Below are 21320 nucleotides of genomic sequence, written 5' to 3' on the forward strand. Positions count from 1 at the left end.
GGTAATATGGTAATAGGGAAAAGGCAGTAGTGTGGATGCACACAATTTGTTTAGGCTATTTAGATTTCATGTCTCCTAACAGGTCAGGTTGTGCCCACTGTGTATTTTAAGCCAGTCTTTTATACTAAGAGAAATATGTGCTTTTGTGGAAACTGAAATTCATTTCACCTTCATTTTAATGAAGCTGGAGGGGCAGCAAGTAAAATGAAAGAACCAGAAGGAAGAAAAACAAGTTTGAAGCATTTATTTTGGAGAGTTTTCACACAGCTTCCTTTTAATCCCTGATTAACAGATGAAAGAATATACACTGAGACACAGCTCTAGTACTAAACCCTTTGATAAGAGAATTACAATGTCTTTATTGTACAGGCTTAGTTGATTTGTCTGCATCATCTTCTGCAGCAGTGATTGCTAGTCAGCCAAAGGAGAGAGCAGAGGAGGAGCTGTTATCCCTGCGGTGTTCAGGACAGGCAGTTACATTTATCCCAGGAGCCATTACTGTCTGTAATGCCTACTGCTGATTATCAAGGCTGGAGTTTCCAGTGGAAAAAAAAAAAAAAAAATTGTCCTTGGATGGGCTGGTCCAAAGCAATGATAAATGTCATTGGTTCACTACTGAACTTAAAAGGAAAGCAGTGAAAAAAAAATCATTGTAATGTTTATCAGAACGGAAATGAATATATCTAACATATGTACAGTGTCCCCTTTCAGCCATGTCTGAGGATGGAGGAGTGGCTTTGCTTTCTTCTAGATCAGTCTTTCCATGGGTGGTGGCTGCAGCATGTTCCACATCTCCACCCGGGAGCCCTCCTTCTCCTGGCGGCTGGGGCTGTAGGTGCCCTGTGTGGCGCGTTTGTTGGCGGTGACGGCGGAGAGCGCCATGGCCAAGGACAGCAGCAGCAGCAGGGCCAGCGTCACCGCGCCGATGGCCGTGAACACGCTCGAGACCAGGTCAGCTGCCAGCTGCAAGGAGGGAAATCATTGCAATGTGATTGCCACCGAGAGAAGGCTGAGACACACCTGGGCTACCCCAGAAGGAAAACAGAAACCATTGTATGAACAGGGCTGAGTTACTGCTGAAGCACCATTTATTGCAGGGAACTACATTAACCCCTCCATTTCGTCCTTTGGACTCCTCAGAATGTGACTGGATGTTTAGTGCTCAAGGCAGATGAATTTCCTGTAAGGACCCGTTTCTTCAGACAGCTTCCTTACCTTGAAAATAACCTGCAAGTTAATTTGTCTGTGGGCTGCTGTATAATTCAGCAATTTTTTAACAACTTCAAAAAAAATTCATTATTCCTCGAAATTTCCTATATTATTATATTTCCTACATTCCTGCATTTCCTTCATATTTCCTAAAATTTCACTATTCCTATTATTCCTATGAGCTAATTTGAACACATATTGAGTTACATTTCTTGCTGGAGGAGTGAAACTTATATGAATATATATATATATACTTACACATCTAGAAATTTTGCTTACATTAAATATTGTGAAATGTAGTATTTCTACAGACATTCCTCCAGTAAACTTTTCTACCAGCATGTTTGCATGAAATAAGCATATAGAGGCTGCACAATAGTGCATAATCAGTGTATTTTCACAAGTAAGTTTTAAAATATTCATGCAGCTCTTCTGCATACAGACTTCATAGATTCATCTACAGCAACATAAGCAGTACAGTAGAGGATGAGTGTAAGGATGCTCTGATTTTTTTGTTTTTTTACAGTTTTCATGTGGCAGTGGGAAATGTAATAATGTCAGAAGGCAGAGTGCACATAAACGAATCTGTCAGCCGGAAAGCTTCAGACCAGAGAAATTTTATAGTTGGTAGATGAACGTTTTGTACACATCTATGTATGCACTTTCATGTGTAAAAAATGCTTATGGTGAGGAGAGCAATGAAGTGATGTGGTTAGTGTGGAAAAGTGGTCACTGTGGACAGAATGACCCTAGCAGGAATTGAACTTCTGGGCAGATTCTGCCATCCATCATCTTTTGATTTGTATTACAAGTGACAGCTGAACTGCCCGAGATGAATGCGCGCTTGAGGCTGAACTTTCAAATCCCCCAATATTTAGAAACAGAAAACAGCAGGTCAGAGCCTGTTTCCCAGTTAGATGCTCCATGTTGCAGGATGTTTTAGTGACCTGCTTCCTCATCATTTCCAAGGAAGGGCAATCCCAGTCCAGAGCACGAGGATGATTTTGCACTCAGCGATGGATGCACTGGAAATGGATGCTCTGGGTGTGCATCCCCTGCACTCGTGCCTCTGCCAGAGAGCAGCAATGCCAGAGGGAAAACGTTAAAACAATCCTGCCTCTTTCTTCCTCTCTCCAATTCCACACTGATGTAAAAGGTCCTGCTATTACTATTACAGTAAAAGCAAGTTTGGCTCAGGGGTTCTCTCTAGGGGATAAATGATCGACTAGGATCTTTTCCTGTGTCCTTGATGGCTAAATATATGGTCCCTGTGATTTTAAATACATTTTTCCCAATAGAGATAATATCATGCAGGTATCAGACCAAATGACTACTACTCTAAAACAAAGTGGCATGAAGCATGTTGGTCTATTAAATTGGATTGGATTGGGAAGGTTATTTCATCTTTGCATGGTGTTACAGTCATATTTGAGATCCTAGTTTTGCTCTGTACTCTGTTGGACTATATGACCCTTGTTCCTCTTGTCTCAGAGAGGCAGCAAATTTTTAATGGTATTTTTGTTCTCAGAAGCTCTCTTTTATTTTCATTGCCTGCTCTGGGAAAATAAGGACTAAGATAGTCCAGGTTAACTCTGATCCTGGGGTTAAACAGGCCATTTGCAAGAGAAATTCACTACCATAGGCAAATGGATGGTATGGCCTCACCTCTGAGATGTGAAATTTCTGAAGTCAGTCTCCAGTTTTCCAGTCCATATTCTTTCCATTCCTGTTGCAAGCATGTCTCTCTGTATCTTTTCATTTATGATAACCTTCAAATGAATTTGATTTCTTAAAGAAGAATTTTTGCAGAGAATTGGGGTGAAGAAAAAGCTTGTAACTTGCTAAAATGGAGTCACACATCTAAATGTCATTCTCAAATTAAAATCATCATAACAGGGATTTTTTAAAATTTTGCAATAGTTACTTATTAGAGAAACCTTACCCATCCTGAGCCAATATGTAAAAGGAGTTACCCCACTGATTAATATCTGGAGAGCTGGGGGTTTACCATGATCAGATACATAAGCTAACTTTATTTCTATGGCCATATTGCTTCTAATTTCTAAATGTGAAGAAAAGGCCTTTACTTCATCTTTTAAGGTGAATTCTATTGATCAAAACCCCCTGATTGTTCCAGTGCTGTCCCCTGGTTTAACACCCCACAGCTCCCTGCCAAAGTTTCCAATATGAGGTACCCCCTTGGCAGTTGCACTGAACTGGTAACAAGAGTTGCCAGAAGGCTCTGCAGTCTGGTCCCATCAAAATCAACTGCTTCCCTAGTAATTAATGGCTGAATTGTTAAATTAATTTGGAAAATCAGCTGGCTGATCTGGAAAAAAATATCTGAAAAGCTCTGTCCCCTGTCATCTCAGAGTCTGTTCACTGCATGTTCGGTGATGATGATGATAGACTGAAATAACTGTAACTAGTGATTCCAAAAATAAAAGGATTGAGCAGCATTTTTAGTAACATTAGTGCTGCTGAAAGAGTGGAAAAGAGGTTTTCTGTCACTGACCATACTGTGTTCTTTGCATAATAGAAGGGAGTGGTCACTAAAAATGCAGTTTGAAATTAAATGTCCCATGTCAGTGCTTCAGGCTTTTCTGGCAAGCCCCTGCTGGTGCTTCCACCATGGATGGGTCTGAGCTGGGAACCTCTGGGATGTTTCACAGTGCCCTGGGGCTGCTCACACGTGTAACTGCTCATCTCAGTGCTCCATCCGTGTCTCAGATCCCCTGGCTGAGGGGCTAGGGCATCCTAAAGGACTGGACCACCACCCTCCAATATCACTTTTCAGCTTCACATCACCATTCCCTTGCCCACGTTAACTGGTGAAGACCTGGCTGCTGGGCTGAGTGCTGGGAGATGGCAACACACAGTTTTTTGGTGTGTTTGTCACAAGGCTGTTACAGAGTACCCAGCAAGGGGTGTTCTTTGGCCTAGAGCTTCAAAAGCAGAAGAGGAAAGCTCTGGAAAGGAATGGACAGAGCAAGACAAACATCATTTTGTCTTGGCACAAAAAAAACCACCACAGGACACCTGGAAGCTTGTGAAGAGAAACAAGTTCTTGAATTTTTTTGCTGAAAACCTTTGTTATTAGGGAAGCCTATGTGGCACCCCTGCCCCCATACATTGTGATTGTCTGTCAGAAATAATTCTTGCCAATAAGTAACACATGGTGATCACAGCTATTTCTGAATGTAACTTCAGCACTGCTTATGAATAAATAAATATATGCAAGGTAAATGAAGGAGGGTTAATTAACTGGCTGGGCAATACCTTAGAGAGTCTCATTACAATTTGAGGCTGGACTGAAGGGCCTCCTGAGGGCTCTTCCAACCTGAATTATCTTATGAGCCTGTTTAGAAGGTAGCTGGTGACAGAACAGTTTTAAGAACCCCTAATATAGAGGAGCTGCCAGTAAAAGCTGCATCCTTGGATGGTAATAGATAGCAAGATGATACCAACAAAATGAGGTTTGCTACCATTGGAAAGCCTATCTGTTTCTCACTACTTTTTTTTAGGATGTTCTATTTATATACCTTTGGATGTCAGCTGGAGCAAAATAAGTTTATTTTGGCAAAAAATTTAAAAAAGGAAAGAAAAAACATGGTTGAATTTAGTTTTCATGTAGTGGATGGCTTCATCTGCAAAGACAGGAGAAAATGCAGTTAAAAAAATCTTTATCTTTTTCTAAAGTCTTTTTCTAAAGTCTTGGATTTTCACTACTAGTTTCACATCAAAATTGATTACTTTTTCTAGTGTTAGTTTAATTATTAAATTTAATTTTTTTTTAAATTTAGATTGCATAAAATAAATCATTGAATAGAGTGACATTTCATTATAGCTCTGGATTTTGCTTTTCATTTGGTTATGGAAATAGATTTATTGTCCTGCTTTGGTTCCTTGATCCACTTTTTGAGTAAGAAGTGCCCAGTTCAGAAGTTGGAGTTTAGAGGCATTTATCAACCCAGTGTATGTTTGCTTACCTTTAAGCAAGCTGTCTCCCAATGGTTGGTTTATGAGAGGGAAATTAGGGATTTGCTGTAATGAACCTTTCCACCTGTACCAAAGGCAAGTGGAACAGCACAGGGGAGCCCAGCCAAGTGCACAGGGCCTCCTCCTCCTGTGTGTGTCACATCAGCATGGCTGAGCTGAGCTACCCCTGCCTTGTGGCCACACAGGGATGAGTGGTGTGGCCCTGGACACCAGGGCTGAGCCAGAGCAGGAGAGAGAAGGATGCTGCTGTGGTGCTGGCAGAGAAATGGCAGCAGGTGTGAAAGAGGCAGCGAGTGCCTCCGTGGGGTGCTGCTGCCCGGGAGGTGTTCTCTGGAGGTGTCTGTGGGCTGTGGGAGGTGTGACCTGCTCTGGAGGCAGGAGCTGCCTGCCTCTGTGCCTGGGCACGAGGGATGAACCCACCTTCATTTCAGCATTGCTCAGAACGTGCCCGGTTCTGGATGCGTCTCCAGACAGAGACATCAAGGCAGGCTTTAAAACACAGGGATTGACAAACCCCAGAGGCTTCCCTTCCCTGCCACGTGTGGGGCTTTTTGGGATTTCTGCAGCTGCTCGTGTGCACTGGAGCTTTTCCTGGGGAAGTCTCAGATCCTGAGTCCTGACACGACTCACAAGGTTATCAGCTCATTCCCGGTAAGAACATCTGATCCGTGCTGCCCAGATTTACTGCCTCCAAATCACAGCCATTTGCTCTGGTAACAACTGGCTTGAGTAGTCCTAATCCATGGCAGAAAGGTTTGGGGGCATATAGGGATAATAGTGAGCAGCCAGAGAAAAGCCATTTACTTGATTAAAAGGCCCACAGATATGCTGAGTTCATTTCATAGAGGATTTACAGCCATCTTATTGGAAGTTTTTTCTCTTACAGGCTGAATTCAAATAAGGATTTGTGTAGTTCAAGGAGAAATCCAGTCAGGCACACACAAATCTGTTATCATGAGATGCAGTGATAACCCTAGCCTGTGAGGCTACAGTTTATTTTCAACAGCAATAAAGTGGCCATAAATCTATAGATTGACTTTGTTCTAATAAAAGTACATTAAACAAAGGCACAGGAAGTCCCTTTTTCTGTGATTTTCTTTTTTCACCTTAGCAAACTGGCCTATTGCTCTCTCTCACATCACCTGCAAAATGTAGCTGCTCTGTTTGTACTAAACACCAGCCACCATGTTCCAAGAGCTGTTGGGCTGTTAAGTTCAAGTAGTAGTAATCATCATCATCATCATCATCATCATCATCATCATCATCATCTGTTTGGGACTCATTTAAGGAGCACAGATTCATGTCAAGCCAAACACTGCACAGGCCACTGGAACAGGCAAACTATTTTTAATATGTTATAAACATCACCTATTTTCTTTAACTATTTTATCCTTTAATGGTTTGTCCTGGTTTCCATGCTGTTTCCATGTGGGCACTGATCTTTGAGTGTATCTATACACAGTTCTTTTTCAGGTCCTTGAATAGTTTACTCCTTGCTGCTTTGGTACCTGAGGCAACAAAGGAAGCAGCACTTAGTGCACTTCAGCTGATTTTCCACTGTTTGTCATCAGTGAGACCACCAACTCCTTTTCCTCCTGCACACCTCAGAACTCTTCAGTTCATCTTGTGGGCTTCAAAAGTGGCAGCTGCATTGTATAGACATTCCTCTTCTCCCCTGAAGTGATTCCTGAAGGGTGCAGTATTTGCTGTACTGTAGACCTGATGCCTAACAAAGTTTCAGGATTATCTGGTAAGGAAAGTGTTTGAATTCTCTCAAATTGAGAAGCAGAAGGCAAGAGTTTAAAACAGACCTAGGAAGACTGCTGCAGGGCTTTTCTCTAGTTTTGCTTCCTTTATGAGTAAGAAAAAGGACAGTTTGTAGGACCAGATTCAGCTGTGGAGCCATGAACACCTGAAGAAGTTCTCAGTGGCCTGAAGGTGTGGCTGCTTCCCCTTGCAGTCGGCCAGCCCAGAGCTCCAGTTCAGGGGGGGTGTAGGTGCCACAAACTGGCTCTGGTGCCTTCTTTATGCAGGGCAAGACCCCAAGGTAGCATCACTGCTTTTTTTCTCTGCATCTTAGGAACTTCTCCTGCTGCTGCTCCCATGTTCACTGGGAGGAGGCTATGCTGTTGTCCCTCACCTCCCTCCGAAAAGATCTCTGAATTACATCAAGGGCTGTAGATCATCTTGAATTTCCAGCATTGCTGTTGCTGTTTCTGCCATCAGCCCCTGAGTTATTTTCCTGATAGCTGTAGGGAAATACAATCCCACTGCCTGGAGGGCCTGAATGAGACTCTGAGTCCTGCACCTGCCCCTGTGGACACTGCTGGAGAAAAAACTTAGGTGACTAATTCTGATGTGTGCAGAATATCTACAGTATTTAGGCAGTTCATCTTGAAGAAGAAAGATTTTAAGTAATCTTTTAGATTTCTCTTTTTGTTTTCTTGTGAGTGTTGTTGTCTGAATATTTTCTTGAAATGTCTCTGAAGAAATTATGTTCACTACAACCTCCTTATAGTATGTTTTTTCTATAATGTAGTTTGAATAGTTTGTCTTAGTTGACACCTGACAGTTTTAATTGATTCCTTCCTGAAAAATGTCAACTTTCAGTTTTCTGACAGTTCTTGAAATCAAGGAAAAAGCATAGAGAGAATTCATGTTAGTTGCTATAATGATAAATTGGTCATCTGGCTTGACCAGTTATAGATCAGAAAAATGCAATCTTTACTATGAAGGAAGAATTATGTCTGTGGCAGTCTGTGAGAAAATGAAGATGGAGATGATTGAAGTCTAGGATTTAGCTGGGCTTGCAGAGAAAGCACCTCATTAAGAAATTCTGACAGCCTCCCTCCTGGCACGTGAAGTTGCACTGTTGTGACACTGCAGAAGTTAATGAGGAGGTTTGTTCTAATTATAGCGGAGCAAGAAATTGGAGGTTGGAGATGGAGCTCTCTGAAGCGTTGCAACTAAATTGTAAAGCAGACTTCAGTGAAACAAGGGTGTTGTTCACATTAGCCCTGATCTCCCAGTCAGACCAGCTTACCCAGATCTCTTCCTCCCCACACTGCAGGACCATTCCCAGATTGCTTTAAACAGCGCTGTGTATAAAGCAGAGCAATTTGCCCCCTCCTCAGAGCTGGCACATGCAGCAATACATGGTGTAGGTGGCCTTCTATGGGCAGTATTAGCCTTTTGGCCAAGAAGCTTTTCCTGCTAGGAAGGCTCACTTTTAGGAATTAACCTTTAAAGAACACACTACTTACAGTAACTATAATTTCTTTAACTACTTGTAGTATTGATTTCTGGTTTGTATTAACTGTTTAATGCAAGCAGTCCAGACATGAAAACAGAGGAGTTTAGTACCTCTGGGATGATCTGTCTTAGGCAGAAGCAACAATAGTCCTGGTTTTGGCCAGGACTGTGCATGAGCTCAGCCATGCACCCAAAAGAGCCAGAAGCACACAAGCAGCCCCTTAAAATCTGCATCAGATGCTTTGCTGGATCAGTATCTCACAGACTGCTGAATGCCTTTTAGGCAGCAGAGTGTTGGTTGCACAGAGAGAAGTGATTTGGGTGGCAGTTTGGGAGGGCAGCTCTCATTAAGCTGTGGGCTTTCAGAAGGCTCCTTGATAGCGCTTCTGCAGCAACTGCCAGTGCTAATTTTGTAAGTGTTCCAGCTCTTTTTAAGATCATCTGAGTGGTGCAGCACAGATTAAATGTGCAGCTCCAAAGTGTTGTTATGAGATGCCTTTTAAAATTCTATCGACAGCCTCTGGTGTAGGAACTTCACCATCTGCTGCAATCTGAAAGGATAAGAGGGAAAAATCTATAGCTGGTGCAAATCCAGGCAAGCCATGCTGAGAAGGAGTTTGTCCCATAGCTGCTATATAGCAGACTAGACAAATGTTTTAGTAAAGGTGTCAGTCTCTGGGGTGCAACATCCTTTTCCAGTTTGGGAAATGCTTTGGGGCATCATACAGAATTATTTTTGTGCGTGGCTGCCAGCACAGTGTATCAGGTGGTGTTTCTTCACAGGGGATAACTGCTTTGCAGCTTTGAGACAGCAGATTCTGTGTGAGTACATCTTGGTGGTGGATAAAAGGCTCATCAGGCAAGCATCTTGCGGGAAGAAACGGGAGATATTGAAACTCAAGGCTATCACTGAAAACGCTGGCTTTCTGTTTTTCCCTGCATGTGGCCAGGTTGTGTTTACTGCATCCCTGTAGCTGCCACAGTAGAAGTGGCACATGGAGAGGAATTTGGAAGAACACACAGGCCTTTTGAGGAAGTCTGCTGTCATGGGAGAGTGAAGTGGGTGTGAAGGGGTCAGGAGGTTAAACCCCCAAACAGGAGAAGAATAAGAAAAGATGCTACAGGGCTGAAGATGAGGGCAGGACAGTTTCCAAGGAAAAGAGATGGAGAGAGGTTCAGTAGACAGAGTGAAATAGTTAAAATTATAAGAAAGAAGAATAGATTTCAAAACTGTTTTCTTCATTGATTGCCCAGGTGTTGGTCAGACCAGCATGTGCAGGATGATGTTGTGACACTCAAGATGGGGCTGATGGTAATGACAGCATTTGGAGAAGAGAAAGGGGCAGGGAAGGGTAACGTAGGCTATCAACAGCTAAGTCAAGGAAGCAACTAAACCATTCCTACTGCAAACCTCTGCTTTTCTGATTTTTTCCATGTATGTTTTATCTGTCCTTCTAGATTCCAATCTCTTCTGTACGGGGGGGGGGGGGGGGGGGGGGGAAGCAAGAGAGATTTTGCTGAGGTATTTGCAATGTGGAAGTACCGTCTGAGTGAATATCTGCTTGTTGTTTCTCCTCACTAAGGTGTTTCCTTGCACATTGTTTTCACCAGACATGATTTGCCTGTATTAGGAATTATCAGTCTCAATTAACTGTGATGGATTTGCACAACCTGACTTGTGCACAATGTGGAATTGCTCAAAACTCCACTTTTCAGCACATGACTATGGAGATTAAAGATCTCTTTCTTAATCAGTGATATTAGTGGTAGGTGTTCTTTTATTTCTGTAATCAGGTCTTTGAGAACAGCTCCAAGGACCCATCAAAGCCCAGCATCACAAAGGGTGCAGCCTCCTCCTGTGGGCTCTGGTCCCTGCCTGTGACCATGGGTAGCAGGCTCTGGTCCTCTTCCCCTAGGTCCTGGTTCTCTTGCTGAAATTGAGAGCCATGCCTCTCCCCACCTTCTGTGGGAAGGAGAAACTGCTCTGTCCAGTGATGCACAACAAACAGGTGGGTCAGCTGTGTATGGCATAGCACAGGCTGCTGCAATTCCTGCCCAATTTTGTAACTGCCAGACACTTTCCATCCCTGCTTCTCTGCTAATAAGTGAAGGCAACGATCTCAAAACTGTTCCATGGAATTCTTCTCCATTCTTGGTGCTGAGCTCCTGCAAACCAGCCATGTGTTGCTACCTAGCATTAATAGGATGCTGTCAAGTGGTGATGAAGTAAGGAGTGCTGTGACTGTTTCACACTGTCAGACAGCAAGGTATCGAGTCAGCAGCGAGCCTTTGCTGGGAGCAGCACTTCGATTGCAGCCATCTCCTGCTTCCAACTGTAAATATTAATAGTATAAGATAGACCTTTATTGGCTACATAATATTTGCCTTAGCATGCTACGTGACACTGTCATGTTACTTTGCTAATTATATTCCTTGATAAAAACTTTCAGTGTGTTTTTATCCCACTGGCTGTTTTTTTTTTTCTAGTAGAAAACTGATTTGAGATAACAAAAATCATTATGGTTTAGCTTCAGGAGAGACTTTGGAAGAGGTGCAAGTAGGTAAAGTGTAAATGAAAAAAAAATCTAAAAACTGCTATATTAATAATTATCCAGACTTGACTTAGGTCTTTCATTTGTTAGCAGAGTTAGTTTTTATCTTTTTTTTTTTAAGTGTGCTTTCGTCTTGTTGATAGAATTGTGTGAGTGTGTGTCTACCTCTGAATCTCACCACTGTCCTCAGGGATTCTTGGATCCCATACCTAGTATGGGATCTCTCATTTCATCAATGGATTAATATCATTGTATGAGTATTGCTGGCATTCAACAGGTTTGCATCTGAATGTGAACTGGATGAAGCCAACTCTGATAATTGCTTTTTGGGTATCTGCTGAAGATGCAAATGTTTTAGAAAGTCTCTTTCTGTGTTATAGCCAGCACAGCACATGAGAGAAAGGTCTCTGAAAATGCAGTAGAAATTTGTTTTAACTTTCTACTCCATGCTTTTACCTTACTGCCACCTAAAGATAACTAACAGAAAATACATTGTACTACAGATTAGAGAGTTTTACCCTGATATGCTGGGAAGGAATGGCAACCCTATCAATGTCTTTCTTTTAAGAAAGAAAGACTTTCAGATTTTCTTGAAGATCCTACTTCTTGGAAATAGGACAGAAATCTGCTGACTCAGCTCACTGAATTTACCTCTGGTCCTCCAAGGCCAGGTGTACTGACTCTGAGGCCAACTCACCCTGTTTCTGTTTAACTCGGATGATTAACTCAGATCTCCTCAATACAGGCTGGAAGTAGCATTTTCTACAGTGCATGGTGTCAGGTCACCTCTGTCTGCAGGTGTAAGGCATTTCTGGTACAACCCCTCTTTGATTCCACCTGTCTCAGGTGTGAGAGTGTCTGCTGTCGAGCGGGCAGCCTCAGTGGTTCCTCCTCCTCAGCACCATCCTTGGTGCCTTGTTTCTTATTCAGTAGTTTTCAGTTTGGAGAATGCCTGCCTTTAAAACAGCCTTTGGTCAGAGAGGGGAACTGAGGCATGAAATAGAAACACAGCCCGTGACCAGTTAGACAACCCATGGTGGAAATGGTGATTGAATTTAATCTCTCCCCTCTGCCCAAACTCTGCCTGTCAGTCACACCAGGGCAGCACAGCCCTGGCCAGCTCGAGCACTGCCCCTGACAGTGGCACTGGTGAGGTCTGGCTCAGGGTGTGCCCTCCAGGCTCTGCCTTGCTGGGTGTTTACACAGTTGCTGGAAGCCCTGAGCAAGAGAATTTGGGCCTGACAGGTGATCTTTCATGGAGCTGTTGCCATCAGACATTTTCACTGTATGACATATTTTTTTGCAGTGAAGTATGGCATTCTCTGTTGTTTAAACTGCAATATTGCATTTACACTGGTAATAAATCCCTCATATGTGCCTACTATGGGTTTACAGTCTGCACTTGGACTAAACTCACATTTCCACATCACCTGGCCTGTTGTTATTTATTGGCTGAGCACCAGGACAGATGCTCTTTCCCAGGATGGCCAGGCAGGACTCCTCTCAGGCAAATATTGAGAGTGCAGTCCTCTGCTCCTGAGGATCAAATCCCTGCCCCATGGGACTATTACAGATTCAAGCCTGTTTTGATTTTATATATTTTCAGATATTGGAAGGATCTGGCTCCATCAGCCTCACTAGTGGTACCTGCCTCAAGCCAGTGATGACCCATTTTGTTAAAGTACCTGCCTGTGGTCATGTTGCAGTGTTCAAGATTGTTCATCCTCTGTCAAAGTTACACTCTGGAGTCTCACAGACTTGACACTTTGCTTGCTGGCTATCTATATTTTTCATACCATTAATTCAACTAAATTTGTGATCAGTTCACAAATTTAATTCAACTAAAAATGTGATCAGTGATTTCCAAAATGCTTTTTTTTGTATAGCTCTGAGTAACTCTTCTGATTGATACTTGCATCCTTCCTTAAAATATTCCCAAACTCATATGCATTAGCAAAGTAATCAGAAAATCAGGCAAGTTATATATATTGTGACACAAGTTCCATGCATTAGTGTTTTCTCCTGGAAGAATACTTCTGCTTCCTCCTTCATCAGTACTTTTTGGAGAGGATGGAAAGAAATTATCAGAAACTAGAATCTTTGACTCAAAATTTTCTGGAAGTGAAAGAAGTTGTTTCAGGTCTCTGGGTCCAGGCCAGCTGCAGTCTGAGCAGCCTGAGTGCTCCTCCAAGGCAGAGTGGGTAGCTGATACTGAATGGAAATTTAGCTTTCCTGCCTACTCCATCTAGAGAACTTCACTGGTTTGGAGATTATTGCTTAGCAGCAGGTTCTACCAATAATGCTTTAGTAGATTTAAAGTGTTTAAAGCATCCCGGGGTAGACTGTGCTCGCTCTCTCTCTCTTTCTGAACAGTTCCTAGTGAAGGACAAGATAATAACACTTGGGCACCTGACAGAGGTGTCCCAAGCATTCACTTGAAATAACGAGGTCATTTATCCTGTGTTCAGATGCAGCCCAGGTGTTCACTGCTGTCCCCATCTGTTTGACTTTTACAAATCCATTTTACTTATGATTTTCCTTATTTGTGGAATTGCATTTCCCTCAGTATCATTTTGTGCCTCCAGGACCTCCTTCAGAACCACCCTTTTTCATGGTTTCCAGAAATGGCAACACTGGCAGCACTGAGAGGTTTTTGGGACTCATCATTCCCCAGACAGATCCACAGCTACCACTGGGGTTCCACTGACAGTATCACCTACTGAAAGGACAGGTGAAAATTTGGGTGGGATAATGACTTCCAAACCTGTAGAAAGTGACAGAAGGCTCTACCTTTACTACTGGCATTAGGTCTACCTTGAGGGATGTGTTACATTTTCATGTGTACAGAAACCAAGCATTTTCTTTCTGCCAGAACGAGGTTTGTGTTTGATTAAATGAAACAATAAAATAAGAAAGGACCAAGTGCCATTTTCCAAGAGACACAGCAGTGTCCTTCACTGGTGAGTGAAGTGGTTAGCAATAGTGATTAGCAGCATTCTGGTTAGTTCACAAAATGGTAGCATTTGGGCTAAAAAAAGGCAACAGTGAAATCCCTGTATGAAATCGGTGCCTATTCTGACATTTCACTGAGGATTTAGAGTGAGCCTAGATAAAACCAGACACATGCATTAGCATTGGTGAATAAAAAGTGAAATTAGCCTTGCAGAAGAGGTGGTGTTGCCAAGGCCCTCCCAGACCTTAGTCTCTAGTTTGTCATTGATTTTAATTGGGAGCAGGTTTGGGCTTTTCTTTGGAGTTTATTTTGGCTTGGGTTGGGGGATTTTTTGGGTGTTCAGTTTTTTGTGTGTGCATACTTTTGTTTTATGTTGTTGGGGTTTTTTTTGGTTGGTTGTGGTTTTTTTGTTGTGTTTTTTTGTTGGTGGTGTTCCAAGATTATCATCTCCCAGGTGTCAGCCAGGCTGTGCTCACTCCATGCATCCTGTTCCTGTATCACTGATACAAAGTCAACAGGGGAGAAAAGGTCTTGTTACAGGCTGATCAGGGAAGCAACTGCACCTTTAATTCACCCACAAATGATCACTGCTTGGAGAAGAGGGAACAGAGGGTCCTGTCCCTTTGGAGATAAGAAGAGGACAGCTTGTGATGTTACCAGTGCTTCCCCAGACAGAAAGAGAAGTATTTCCATTTATTTCTGTAATGGATAAATTAGGCCCCAAAGTATTAATGTGTTTGAGAATCCCCAGAATCCCTACCCTACCATTTCACAGGGACCACCAACAATCAAAGCTGTCTCCACTGGTGCAAAATCTGTTCACTCTAAATAACTACAAAGATTTGTAAAGCTTCTGATTTCCTTGTCCTTTGAATTACAGCAGTATCACATTTTTTACTTCAGTGCTCTTATTTTTTTTTTTGAAAACCGCGTAATTTGTTCTACCAAATATGATTTGAATAAATTTTAGGACTGTTGTGTTTGCTGCACATTTAGATTGGTAGAATATTCAGATATTTGTGTAACAAATTCTGCCTCTCGTTTAAACGGTTCTCTGTATCAAAATAGATAAATGTTCTTGATCATTTGAAACCAGAATATTTTTCAGATTCTCAGAACAGGAATGATTTTTATTCCTTTTCAGTGGAGTAATATTCCATAAGCCTAGTAAAGTGTGTAATTTTTTTCAGATGTTATTAGAAATGGAGTTTCATATCGAGAACTGAAAAATAGAAAAGAACATTAGGTCTCATGAAACTTAGAAGAAAAAAAAAAAGACATAAAATTTAGTATCTGAACAATGCAGGCACAGACTGTATGAATGTGTTATAAAGTGAGCAATGACTGAAATAAATACCCATGTGATGTGGATGTGGGTCCACAGGGAAAACATCAGAAGGTGAGAATAGGGAAGACAATGCCATTGCAACAGAAAGGATGGTGTACAGACAAAATGTGTTAGTCTGAATACTGAAGTGTTATGTGAACACCGTGCTGGAGCTGATTCCTGTACTGCAGAGTGTTATGCTGTCATATGTCATCTGGGCTCCCTTTTCTGCTTGTATTTACCACGCACATTAAATATTCAACTGCTTCTCACTGATGCGTGCAGTAATCCTGGCCTCGTGAAGAGCTTTCTTGTCTTTCCCAGCTAGGACACTTTAGATAACCTTATTGTCTTTGCATCCTAATGTTTTTGTACCTTATGTTGTGACACACATTAAATATGTTTCATCCAATATCCTTTTAGAAGTTTTAGTCAAATCCTGTGTTCTGAATGCAGACTAATACAAAATAGCAAAGGGTATTAAGGCGTTGTTCTGCTCTGAAAAGCAACTGCAAAAATGGCATTGTGACATTTCCAAAGACTTCCAGAGCAGAGCTGCTCATTTTGTAAATCTAAAGATGTTTCTTCTTACCCCACATTTGACCTGGCACTGGAATAAAGCTGAGCCCTCTCTGGCTCCTACCATCAATGGTAACGATTCTGCCATGGTGGGTGATCTGCAGCCGCACAAATGATGTGAAAACAAATAAATTCCAGCTTTTTCCCAGCTCAGTTATGCTGATTCTGCCAGGCTAATAAAAGTAAAAATTTATTTCAGCCATTGAAATAATCTTATTTCAATAGACTACCATCAGACTGTAAAAGTTTATCTGTGCTGTACAAACAGTTGCCCTGATGAGGGTTTTCTCAAACCTAGTAAGGTACTACAGAGAGTAAATCAGAAGTACCAGGAAATGCCCTTTATGCTTCCAGCAGCAGCCTTGCAGGATGTAAGTTACAAAGCCTAAAGTTTCCCTCCCACGGGTCTTGGGAGCCTCAGGAAAGCTGACAGGTGAGAGTTGGCTTCTGCTCATTGATAGCTCTGCTGACCCAGGGCTTGCTCCCTGCTTGGGCAGGAGTGCCAGCAGGAATGTCATGGCACTGTGGGTGCTGCAAGCAGAGAGCATCAGCTTTGAACAGGGATTCAGTCCTCTCTCCACTAGTCCTCAAGCACTGCTGGGTTCAGTATGATGTTAGAACATGCTGGTGAGTGGTTTTAAACCCCTCTGATTTCCTGAGGTTGTATCCTGAGAGGCACCTCACCTGCACTGGAAGTAGGACAGGGCCCTTCAGAGAATGGTGTCATTTTGAAGATGTTACACTGTCCATACCAGTCTTTTCCAAGAGGCTGCAGGAGCTCTGGAGAAGACAAAGTCACAGCAGGTACAAACGTGCTCCTCATTAAGACAGCAGCCTGCTGCTCCCCAGGAGCTCAGCCCTGGGCTGCACCGTGAGCTGACCCCACGTGGGGAGAGCCTCTGCTCCCTCCCTGCAGGCTGTGACAGCTGCCCTGAGCTTTTCAGTGACCTGGGCACCCACAGCTCTTCAGCTCATGCTGTGGACAAGCAGCAGTGAGTGGCCTGGCTGAAACTCAGGCTGGAGACACTTTTCAGGTTCAGTTGACTTACCCAGATTTATTTGTTCATTTACCACACTCCTGAGGCTGGCAGCTGAAAATCACTGTCTTAGTGTTGTCAACACTGGCAATTCAATCTTAGGGTAAGACTAAAAATTATTGCCTTAAAATATATTTTAGTAAGAATTTAATTTAATTTCTTAAAATTTTGTTTCCTCTATTGCTCTCAAGGTCTTCTCTTGGGAGGTCTAGCAAAGTATCTACTTATATGGAGGCTGAAATATGTGTATAGGAGCAGAAAAACCAGATAGCTAGGGCAGAATTTTTCAGTTTGAAGGTGCTTCAAATATAGCTACCCTAATTTTCCAATTTTCCTATTTTTTTCCAATATTTCTACCCAATCTCACAAATTAAAAATTTCTAAAGTATGAGAGTGTCCTAACCATCTGCAGTAGGAAAGAGCATAAATTCAGACAAGAACAAATCAGTACTGATGGCAAAGAAAACAAAGTTCTTTCAGAGTTTTGCAATCTCAAGACAGAAACTGATGGGAGTACTGGCTTAGAACTGGTGCAGAGTGGCAACTTAACCTGCATGGGCTGTAACTGCCATTAGATCACTCACTCTATAGGCCCTGAAACCAAAATACTGTTGATATTTCTGTGTACAAGGTAGAGGTGTACAAGAGCAAGGCATGCAGGTAAAGCCACAGTGAGACTGGGGGAAAACAGTCTGGTTGTTACATTCCTGATGTCCATGTCTTTTAGTCAAATGATAATTATCCATTAATAGCCTCATAAGTATGAATATGTAAATATCTATGGAATGCATTATTCATGAATCACCAGGCATTAATTATTGTAATTAAGTATCATTTGCTGCGTTCATATTACTAACCCTTCCAGTTAATGAATACGTTAGCTAATCACTGTAGAGCAGATTCAATCAAAATTCCCTGTGTCTGTGCTATGGAAGCCTGAGAGAGTTTTATTGAATTTAGATTCAATATTGAACATATCCAACATGCTTATCAGTGTATTTTTAATGACATTAAGTGTGAATCATAACCTCCAGTGCATGATGCTTGTCCTTGTGCCCAGGAGGATGGAATGGTACCAGCTGGAAGAGAATGTGGAAGCAGCAGTGCTGCAGCACATGGCAGCAGCTCTGTGAACCAAGGACAGCTTCAATTCTGGGACATGAAATCCACCTCCACTTTCAAGTCTCATGTATATTCACACGTACAATAGGAGAGGGGGTGTGTTTTGTGGGGGAGTGCTGTCCCAAAGGTGCTGCTGGTGACAATGTTCAAAGAACAATTCCAAAGCTCAGCTGGAGCTGTTTGCCAGGCCGTGCCTTTTGCCAGCACCAGCAGGGCACAGCCCTGGCAGGATGTGCTCCCAGTCTAATGGGGCTCAGGGCACTCCTGAAACACGAAGTAAAATGAACAACCCAACCCTGGATTTTGTCTTTACTCCCTGGAGATCCATTTCAACTAATAGTAATCTCAGTACCAGAGAAAGAAGATTTGCTGCAGCTTTTATTTCATTGCCTTTTTAGGGTTATAGTTCTCAGAACCAGGCCTTGTGGGTTTTGAAGTAGAAATTTTCAGTAATTTATTGCAAACCAGAGTTTAATTATTTTTAGGGAGAATCACTAACTCAAGCTATAAATATGTACATTCAAGTGCTGAAAGTTAATATAAACAAGTAAAATGCCCCCTTGGCTGAACTTTTGGCTGTCAGGGCAGAAAAAATATTTGCAAAGAAAGAATGAAATCTTATTTTATCACTGTTAGTTTGAAGCAGATTTTTTCCTATTTTTAGGTTCGCCAATGTACTGTAGTCACGTGCAGTGAGTAAATGATTATTGGATCTAGTTTCCTCAGTAATCTGGGAGTAAGAAAATCTAAATAAGCATATATAAAGGATATTTTCAAATTCACAAACACATGGGCTCTTTGTAGTTAAAATTGTCATAAGATATGGCTGCAGAGAGGGCTCAGTCAGAGCCTGGGTTTTTAAGGGCCAGAAATAAGAACAGTAAAGACAATCTGCCATTCCCTCAGTGAAATACCCCTCGTGTATTTTCCAAGCACAGTGAAGAATATGCTTTCATTCATCCCACAGCTGATGCAAATCCCTCTGCTCTCCCTTCCAGTGTCTCCATCACTGCTGTCTTCCCCTTCTTTTCAGAAATCTTAATTCTGCCTCAAGCCCAAACACTGTTACTTCTCATTACCCAGCTTTATGAATGACAGTCACTGGCATCTGAAAACCAGTCTGAGTCTCCGTATCACAGAGGGATCCATTACAGATATTACCAACATGGAGCACCACAAGCCATACCTCCAAAAGTAATGAGCTTGCTTTTTGGCTTTCTTTCATTTGCATGTCTTGTATCCCTCCTCTGATTCTGAGTATATTGAGATGATGTTTTCCCAACTTCTCAATGCCCAAATTAGTAGGAGTGTGTTTTGATATTTCTTTTTTTTATAAATACTAATTTTCCATGAAAGCATGAACTCAGCAGGGAGTTTGTGTTCTTAATTTAAAAAAAAATCAACTATCAAAAGATTTGAAGTACAATTGCAACACTGGAGGTGTATGAAGATCTTGCTATTATAACTTAATATTAAATATCAATAATGGCCTTTTCAGACCCTTGAATTCTAAAAAAATCTTAGCAACTGGATGTTTTTACAAAAAGGTTAGTACCCAGGTTAGTACCCAGCAATTTTTTTCATGTTTGCTTTTATACCTGTTTTCCTTTATTTGTCTGACACCTGCGTCTCTTTAAAAAATATAGAAAATTATTTCACTTAATCTGGCACTTGTTTATTTATTTTTTGACTTTTAAAACTAGAAATACCAAGTCTGCAGGACTGCAGCTGGGGCAGTTGGGGTGGCTGAAGAGCTTCAGCGGGAAGCACCTGCCTGACCCTGCCCTTCCAGAATTCCTGGAAAACTCCGGGATGAAGCAGCCTTGGTTGGTGTGTGGTGTTCCTGTGGAGTGTTCAGAAAACATGGCACACTGAAAGCAAATGAACAGAGCCATCAGCAGGAAATGAGGAGCAGACATAAAGAGACAAAGGCAGAAGGTTTATTTGGTGTATAAAGGTAGGAAATTTATGTACACGTGCACAATGCAGTTGAGGATACAGAAGTACAAAGAGGAAGAGAGCAGCATTTCTGAGGCCAGGGGATGTTTCATGATGACAAGGCATTAGAGGAAGGAAAGAATTCAATTACAGGTGAGTGTTTTCAGTAAAAGAAAGAGAGAACTGATGCCCTGCTAATTAAGCTTAGAATAATAACTGGCATATTGCTGTAAATTAATATAAAACCTGTGTTTAATATTGCATAAACACTCATATCAAGTGTCTAGTGTTGAATAGAAAGAGTATTGGAATCTCTGTGCAAATGGATTCTTATTGTTTTCACATTTTGAATGTAGGTCTAATGTCAGACATACTGTTATTACATTTATTGCTTTCTACCTTTCTTCAGCATTAAGACCATGATGAAATTTTTGCTTAATGTAGTGTGTCCTGTAGTGCATATTCTATAAAGTACACAATGGTTCAATTTAGTTATTTGGAAACTGAACTAAACCCAGTGAGAAAATAAAACCAAACCAAACTTCATTATTTTCATAATTATAGTTATTTAAGAAAAAAGAAATTATTTGAACAGCTTTGATTAGTAGCAGCACTCTTTTCATTTGAATTTTTAAAATTTCTTATTCTTTGTCTCTAGTTAGCATTCTAAAATAGGACAGTTTTTATTTCAAGTTATTTCTGATTAATTTTTCATTTCAATAATACTGAACTTAGAAATGTTTTTAGCTATGATTAAATGAAAGCTACAGTTTGGAATGAAATTCCCAACATAAGATGCTATTATTTTAAATTTCCCTACATGAAAGCAATTTCCCAAAACTGTATTTTCATTGGTATGAAAAAATCCAAAAATGCAGTCTGGTTTTGTTTTTTTTCTCTTTGCCTGTGTCCTATAATTCCCAGTATTACATGTGATTGCCAGTAAGATAACTAAACCTATATCTGATAGTATATATAGTTTTCTTTCTGACACTGCTACATTAATTTCATCTCCAGTGCATTCCCATCTAGTCCCATTGATTGCTTACAAAGAGAAAATAATTTTTGATAAGTATATATATATATATAACATACAAAATTATTTATAATTATTTTTATAAGAGTTTAACAAAAACCATTTCTCTAATCTTTTTCAGGCATGATAAAGCCAGCAAAGAAATTATCCTTGTGTACAATTCTCATAGGTAAATACACTGTGCTTCATTTTCATACTAAGGCAGATGCTAGGAACAGGAATATGTGACAGGGATGAATCATAATTTTTTCTTCCACAAATGTGCAAAAGTTTATTTGTTTTTTTTCCTCCTCTCTAAAATAAGAGTAGTTTTTTT

General features: G+C 41.3%; 1 protein-coding gene across 1 annotated transcript in view; it reads right to left on the reverse strand.

Moving 5' to 3' along the window:
• Positions 1-229: 229 nt before the first annotated feature.
• The window catches only part of CRB1 (crumbs cell polarity complex component 1), a 94968-nt gene continuing 73877 nt past the window's right edge, over positions 230-21320 (reverse strand). The window contains exon 13 of the mRNA XM_053951116.1: positions 230-963. Coding sequence (XP_053807091.1) covers positions 748-963 — 216 coding nt within the window. The 3' untranslated portion in view covers positions 230-747. The remainder of the gene's footprint in view (positions 964-21320) is intronic.

This window comes from Vidua chalybeata, chromosome 9 (genome assembly GCF_026979565.1).
Source record: "Vidua chalybeata isolate OUT-0048 chromosome 9, bVidCha1 merged haplotype, whole genome shotgun sequence".
Taxonomy (NCBI): Eukaryota; Metazoa; Chordata; class Aves; order Passeriformes; family Viduidae; genus Vidua; species Vidua chalybeata.